This window comes from Taurulus bubalis, assembly GCF_910589615.1.
Source record: "Taurulus bubalis genome assembly, chromosome: 2".
NCBI classification, from domain to species: Eukaryota; Metazoa; Chordata; class Actinopteri; order Perciformes; family Cottidae; genus Taurulus; species Taurulus bubalis.
The window spans coordinates 33,861,116-33,869,103 of record NC_136590.1 but is presented as its reverse complement, the minus strand read 5'-3'; the positions used below and the strand labels follow the sequence as shown (position 1 = coordinate 33,869,103).

At 38.9% G+C, this 7,988-nt stretch overlaps 1 protein-coding gene across 1 annotated transcript; it reads left to right on the top strand.

The window, feature by feature from the left end:
- The first annotated feature begins 4,907 nt into the window (after positions 1-4,907).
- On the top strand, positions 4,908-7,156 carry ugt5d1 (UDP glucuronosyltransferase 5 family, polypeptide D1). The gene is made up of 3 exons (XM_079237364.1): positions 4,908-5,093; positions 5,203-5,916; positions 6,498-7,156. The coding sequence occupies exons 1-3, from the start codon at positions 4,923-4,925 to the stop codon at positions 7,080-7,082; spliced, it is 1,470 nt and encodes a 489-aa protein (XP_079093490.1). The 5' UTR covers positions 4,908-4,922; the 3' UTR covers positions 7,083-7,156.
- The last annotated feature ends 832 nt before the right edge of the window (positions 7,157-7,988 follow it).

The following is a 7,988-nucleotide window of genomic DNA, read 5'->3' as shown; positions in this document are numbered from 1 at the left end:
TTTGATGCCTATAGTGTGGGGCAGTGGTGGCGGTTTTGGTGTGTGTGTGTGTGTGTGTGTGTGGTGATGTCATGAGTTGATTTCTCCATTGCTTACATCACGCTGTGACCTTAACCTTTTCACTGTTTATGGATATTTACAAAAGACTCTCCAGTATAAACGTTAAGCCTAGGAAAGTTACGGAGATCTTTGAACCAGGTGTGACTGAACTATTCTATGCTCTGCACGAGGTCCTCCTGCCTAAACACACAGGCCTGTTTCACTCAAAACACATTTCACTATAACTTTGGATTTTGTAAACTGACCTGCGTCTCTGGTGCCTTCTTTCTCATACACTACATACATGATCTTTTTGCCGGTTAATGGGTTATACAGATTCCCATGACACAAAGTCTTAAGGGTTGTTTGGACTGTGTCCTAAATGGTTGTTTATGGAGCTATACATGTGTCTCTCTGTGTATGTTACATACAGTAAACAAAACACAATCAGTCTTTCTTCAGACTGGAAGCACAGGAAAAGGATATCAGGTATCCCTCTGCCCCCTTTTTTCTAAGTGCATGCCCTCTCACATACTCTGGGTTGAACTCTGAACCATTCAGAGTTTGTTATGTCATAAGAAACACATCCAGACAGCTAATGCAGCACATTCAAATCCCGTAAATAGAATATTGGCAAATAGTGTGAGGCGTAAGGATAGCTTCCCAAGAAACCATATCCTCAAGCAGTGGGAAAAAAATAGCAGAATGCACAGCAATCAGTAGTGCAACAATCCATGTGGCTTACTGATGTGTAATGCAACGTTTAGGGTTTGATCTGGTCTGACAGCTGGAGCGCTGCAGAGTTTCAAATTTGGCCTTCGGTATTTTCTAAAAGTTAAGTGATTAAAGTGTTTCAACAAAGTGGAATTTGACCAGTTAGAGAAAAAGTTATTCCCATGTGGAATGACTCACGGTGGACATGCCCTTTCCTCTTCCTGTGTTGCTCTTTGTTAGCCAGCAAGTGTTGGCCTCAAAGGTCAATGTTTTTATGGTACAAAATAACAACCTGCAGAGATTCCTTTTCTTTGAATGGGCTTTTGAGGGCCGTTTGTCTGATCAACTTTCAAGTTTTTGGTACCTACATAATAAGCTTGTTGTTTTCTAAAACAAAGACGTTAATCCACCATTACATATTTACTATTTCGTGCTGTTATCTTGTCATCATTACATTTTAATAAGTGATGTAACCAATATTTAATAATATTTGTGATTTCATACTGTGAGGTCCATCCAGCCACCATCAGCGTTAAACGTAAATGACTGTTTTATAGACTGTGGTAATTCATATGAACACTATTAAGTCTCAAGTAAGAAATCTGGAATCCCCAGTGGAAAGTTAACGACCCAAAGAAGTACCGTCCAACTAGCTTCTTAGAACAATAAAGAACGCGTTGGATTACAAGAGTCCGATATCGGAAATTGGAATAAATAAGATATCACTGTTCAATCATCCCAATCATCATTACTGTGTGTTTCCCTGCATTCAAACAAGTGTATGTGTGTCACATGCACAAGTGCATTTGAATGAGTGTATTTGTGTCACATGCATGTGTGCATTTGAATGCCGTCTCCAGAGAGCTTTCAGTTTGACAGTGACATTCTCCATGTCCAGAATGGAAGACAGGGTTAGTATTAAGGGTGGAAAATAATCACTGTGTTCACACGTGCTTGCAACTTTGCGTTTGTGAGCACACGTGCAGAGGCCGGCGAGGGGTCGCTGGCTGACTCATGTCATGAAGATGGTGAAATAGAATTAAATCATGAACCTTGAGGAGTTTTTGATCTCTCCCAGATGATTGAACTGACATGGTGCAGAAAATAAAGTAAAGGCTTTATGGCATTGTTAAATGCTGATAAACTTTGGACCTTGGAGAATGGAGTGCATGTTATGCATTTGCAGATAATGCTAATAGCTGCTGCTTGAACAGGTGTTTATCTATCTTTTAATTTATTCATATTTTCTGTGGATTTCTGCATTTAAAATACATTTAAGACTCATCAGTCAAATATGCTCTATGTCTGAGGCAGTATTTAGCGATACAAAAGCAACACAGTTACTGCTTTTTTTTAGTAGTACATTGATAGACTGTAAATTATACTATAGCTACTTATTATTTTTTCATTATTCAGCCGTGAAACAAATTATCAATCAAAAGATGTAATTGATATTATTCATAGTGAATGTTGCATATCACAATAGGTATGATCTTCTACAGAACAAATTTGACTTGAAATGGCAATAAAGTATTGCATATTAAGGAGCACACATTAGGTTTTTGCTGCGCACCTCATTGTAAAACTTGTTTTTCTTCTAAATTGTTTGTTTATGTTTTCAGTGACAGGTGTCATTATCCATGTGGTGAGCTACAATGATGCTAGGTTACTTCATGATTCAGGCTTGTGTTATCTATAAACTTAGCATGCAAGGTATAATGAAAAGAGTATAAAGGCAGAGTGAAAATCAAAAGCAATTTTAAGATCAAGCCTGTAATCAGCTACATATTTAGAATCGGTCCTTTAATTCAAGATGTGTATAAGAAGCTAGAAAAATTAAAGGTCAGTTTGCTTGTGTGTGTGTGTTTGTATGTATGACGAATAAACTATGTGATCCACGTGTAACAAAACCAAGGTACTCTACTGCTGAAGAGAGATTTCCCGAAGTACAAATAATTTGAATATTTCCCCTGAGACGCTATCACTCACTAAAACACCAAAGCACTACTCTACGTTTCTTCTTCGAGCAGGTTGGCACATGAAAGAGAAACCTTATCTGGGTGTATCTTGCAGTTGTGTTTGCTTTTTAAGGCTTTCATCTGTCAGCTGCAGGATTCTTTAAAACGCACTGAGATCATCATCATCTCCACCCCAAGGAAACTTGAACAGCTCTATTTTAAACAAACACACAGACGCACACACACACACACACACACACACACACACACACACACACACACACACACACACACACACACACACACACACACACACACACACCTGCACACACAAACACACACACACACAGAAGATGTCACCATAATAGCAGAGTGATTTGGCAAGTGTATACCTGCTCTCTCTCTCACCCTGAAAATGGAAAAAGCAAACGGGGAAAGTGTGTCTGTTGAACAGAGGTGACATTGAACGAGGTTCAAGTGTTAATATTGGGCCCTTTAAACAGACACTATGTGGTTTTCCAATGGAGATTGGTTTGTGGTCTTCAAAAGACAAAACCTTGACACCGTTAAGGCTGAGTTTACCATGTTTTATGACACCATCTGTGTGCTTTGTTTTAGCCACATTCCTAAAGACATAGAGGACACTTCCAATCATAGTAAACAAACCTAAATAGATGGTTACTTGATATACTTATCTTAGTATTAGTGACCCCTGTATTATATATATATATATATATATATACATTAATTTTTTTTTTTACAGTTTTTAAAACTATAGTGAAGTTCATGATAAACAACTCTGTTTAGTTTCTGTTTAGTTTCCTGCCATATAAACTGGATGTAAATTACTGCAAGTTGTATCTCATATTATTATGAGATACAATTATTGTATTTTCATCTTTTTCGCCTGAACATTTTTTGATAAAAAACAGACATGTGTCTATGTTACAGATGTGTGAGTCTTGAGTAATGTTACACAACTCTTTTTACACCCAGGCCAGGCGCCAGGATGAAGTAACTGAGGGGGCTGTTAAAACATTCTGAGGGGGTAATTTTTTTCATGACATAAAATCGATTGGTTTAACCACGCAATAGTCTCATAAGGCTGCTTAATAATCAAATACTATGTCTATTAATCAGAGCATTCACATAAGAATGGAAAATTAGCAGAATGCTAAATATTTTATCAATTTATGGATGATTCTCTGTCAAAGTCAACAGAGGGAGGTACGTCGAAACAGCTATTTTTGTGTGTCTCTCTCTCTCTCTCTCTTTACAACCATTGATCAATATACATCTCCTCTGCTCCTTTTTAAGGTCAAGGTACTGATATGAGAGCACATGCCTCGGATCAACTGAGTTCAGTTCGGAGACCTACAACCTACATTCAACTGGCAGCAGTATTTGGCACAAGTTGTACAAAACAAACCTCAAAGTCAAAAACATGGAGAAAATAATTACATGACTAACTGCTAAAAGCATAACAGCTCATATATGAATCCAGGAAACCCATTTGTATTTCTCCAGATATTTTTTTGTCGATATGCATGGAACTCATATGGATTATTATTACACAACCCACTCTAATACTCTTAAGAATGAGGTCACAGGTTCTTCTGATGCAAGCTGGAATGCAGGAGAAAAACAGACTTTACAAGACACTACCAGAACTTCAACAACATTACTCAAAGTAATGAAACTATGATGACAAAACGAAGAAGAAACCATCTCTTTGTATGTTATCTGCAGAATATGCGTGGCCATTGCTTCACATGGACCCGTGCCACATTCTAGGAAGTAACTCATTTACCGATGAGGACCGAACATCTCTGAGACTGGAGTTTGATCTCAAATATATAAGGAATCCCTTCGTTGAACAGTCTGCAGGCAAGTAGCATTACTGTTCCCCCTCTTGAACATGGGTAAGTGGATTTCAGGAACATTATCAAGTTGTGGTTCCTACAATATACAACAATTTAAAAAAAATCTGTTTACATATTTTTACCGCAAATCCATATTATTTAGCACAATTCCTCACCAAACTAAAGAGGTTTCTTATGTTCTTCCTTTTCTTCCTTTTTAGGAAAAATACCATTGCATTGTGTGTGTGGAATATTTGTCTTCCTCAGTGCATGTTTGATTTCCTTCACACCACCTTGTGATGGAGGAAACATTCTGGTGTTCCCTGTGGACGGCAGTCACTGGATCAATATGAAGATCCTGCTGGAAGAACTTCATGCCAGGGGACACAGCATCACTGTGATGAGGGCATCCACCAGCTGGTACATCCCAGAGAAGTCTCCTTTCTACACTTCCATTACCATGGAAATTAATGACGATTTCAAGGACTTTTTTGATGTCTACCTACAGGAGAATATGAGGGTATGTCATTATGGCTTATGTATTTGGCACCCCTAAGGGCCATGTAGTCATTCAAGAATTAAGATGATCACTTTTTCACCACTTAAAAAAAACAAAAATCCTTTTTCAGTTGCAGAGAGAAGGGGCTTCAGCACTTACTTTCTTCAAACTCACCAAGGACTTCCTCTCTATGATTTCTATGGTTCATAAAATGTGGGCCGATGCCCTCACTCAAATCTTTGATGATAAACATCTGGTCAAAAGCTTAATGGATGCCCAATATGATCTTGTTCTCACTGACCCAGCTATAGCACCAGGGGTCGTACTAGCCAAGTATCTTAAACTGCCCATGGTGCTCAATGTTCGCTGGATAACCAGCGCAGAGGGCCACTTTGTAATAGCCCCCTCACCAGTCTCTTATGTCCCAGTGCCAGGATCAGGCTTAACGAACAAAATGAATTTCATCCAGAGGGTCAAGAACATGTTTTTCTATGGCATTATAGTGTTCCAGCAGAAAGTCCTGGTGGGGCCATACTATGATGCCATCTGTGATAAATACATAGAGGGTGGATGTGACATCATCTCGCTTCTTCAGGAAGCAGACATTTGGCTGTTAAGGTCAGACTTTGTGTTTGAATACCCTCGGCCCACAATGCCAAATATCATCTACATTGGAGGGTTCCAGTGCAAACCAGCTCAACCTCTGCCAGCAGACCTGGAGGAGTTTGTTCAGAGTGCTGGGGAGCACGGAGTCATCGTCATGACTCTGGGAACTTTCGTGAATGCTTTGCCCAAAGAGGTTGCGGATGAAATCGCCAGCGTCTTTGCCAAGATGCCTCAAAAGGTAACGCATGTTCACTTTTGCAATGACATGAAGACTGAAATGTGCATTTCAAAATGCTACTTGTTTGATCTAGACAGTCTTACAGACAGTAATTAATCCATCGTCCATTCCTTTAAAGGAAATATTAATTATGAAAAGGACCGAGGCATTAATACAAATACGTTCTGAAGAGAAAAAAGGAATTTATAGCCCCTGACAGAGAGACCCATGGGTTATGGAAAATGGATGGATTGATTTATAGAGGAATTCATTGTAATTGATAACGGACTATAAAAATGAACGACTCAATCTGTGCAACACTTTACACTGCACTAAGCAATGTTCAAGAAGTTACTCTTTTTAAAACCTTTATGTCCGACACCACTTTAAATTTGCATTGTTTCAAAGTTATTTTATTCAAAGTGTCTTTGAGTGTCTTGACAAGTGCTCCTAATATAATATGTATTAATAAAAATAATACATACTAAATAGTTGATAGTGTGGTAAGTACATAGGCTGCAGCACTACCAACATTATCATATTGCATATCGGCTGGTGTACAGATATGCAGTAAATTCACAATGATTTAATTGTCTTTTTAGGTGATATGGAGGCATAAAGGGGAGCGTCCCTCTACTTTGGGCAACAACACCCTGATAGTGGAATGGATGCCACAGAAGGACCTCCTGGGCCACCCACAGACTAAAGTGTTTGTAGCTCACGGAGGAACTAACGGAGTCCAGGAAGCCATTTACCACGGGGTCCCTGTGCTTGGTATACCCTTGTTCTTTGACCAGTATGACAACCTCCTACGTCTGCAGGAGCGCGGGGCTGGAAAGATCATACTGCTAGGTGATGTTAATGGCCGCAGTTTTGAGGAAGGTATTCAAGAAGTGCTCCATCATGACATCTACAGACAGAACATGCAAAGATTGTCCCGTTTGCACAGAGATAAGCCGATGGCACCCATGGATGAGGCCATCTTCTGGTTGGAATATGTGATGCGCCATAAAGGGGCTCCTCATCTGCGAACAGAGGCCTATAAGATGCCTTGGAACTCATACTATTGTTTAGATGTACTGCTACTATTGCTGACCGCAGTGACAGTACTGCTGCTCTCTACTTTGGCTATTTTCAGGTTCCTGTGCTGCAGAGCTAGAAGGACAACCAAATCCAAACAGCACTGATTAAGGTCAAATTGGTTCAGAGATGTGCTACAATGTGTTCTCTAACCTGTTTTGTCTAGAAAAAAACCCATCTATCTTACAGTGCCTAACTTGTATCTAATTATTATTTGTGCAGTAAAATTAGAACCAGTCAATTGATTTAGCCATAATTGATGGAGACCAAGTTAAAGAGATGTAACCCCTCTACTGTTTAGGAATGAACTGTGAAGTGTATTTAGAGACAGATTAAGATTTTTGTTGTAAAATACCTACAAATCATTTGTGATAGTCTAATCCTTGGAGAATCATTTTACAGGTCTACCTTCTCTCTCTCAATCTAAAAATGAATATGTTTATATTTTGCACTTTAAATGGCCACTTCGTGGTTTTCCAATGGAATTCCCCAAAAGGTATTTCCCCACTCATAATAACAGTCCATCCAGTGATGATTCATTTTGTTAAATACTTTGGTCATCGATCTTTGCAACAGATAATAAAAAATGTGTTGGTAAATTTACCCAATATTTAACGGCATTTTCTTCTGTTGTTCTTCAACTTTTGTTTCTTTAGGTCATAGGTTATATCATTTATAAAGGTTTCATCCTCCTCCAGCTGACTTACAAGTCTTCACTTTTAGTAAGCTGGATGGTGAAATAGATTGTGTATTGGGGTGTAAAGCCCAATTGAACTGGAATGAACCAATTGTATTTGCCAACATCTGTATGGGGGATCAAAGGCAGGAAATAAGTCATTCCATGTGACACATGTTGCTTCTTTATGAGTGTGTTGTGTCCTGTTATGCAGGTGGAAAAGCCATTTCAGACTATTCCCATCCCAACCCTTTGAACTGCACTTCCATCGCAGAAGGGTGGATGTTTAGAGATTTTTTTTTTTACCTCCAATATTATAAATCCAATAATTATCAGG

Bases quoted from the DNA above. Each gene is read 5' to 3' on its own strand.
- ugt5d1 (XM_079237364.1), top strand. From the start codon at position 4,923: ATGAAGATCCTGCTGGAAGAACTTCATGCCAGGGGACACAGCATCACT. The intron at 5,094-5,202 runs GTATGTCATTAT...ATCCTTTTTCAG, and splicing joins ACCTACAGGAGAATATGAGG to TTGCAGAGAGAAGGGGCTTC. The intron at 5,917-6,497 runs GTAACGCATGTT...TTGTCTTTTTAG, and splicing joins TTGCCAAGATGCCTCAAAAG to GTGATATGGAGGCATAAAGG.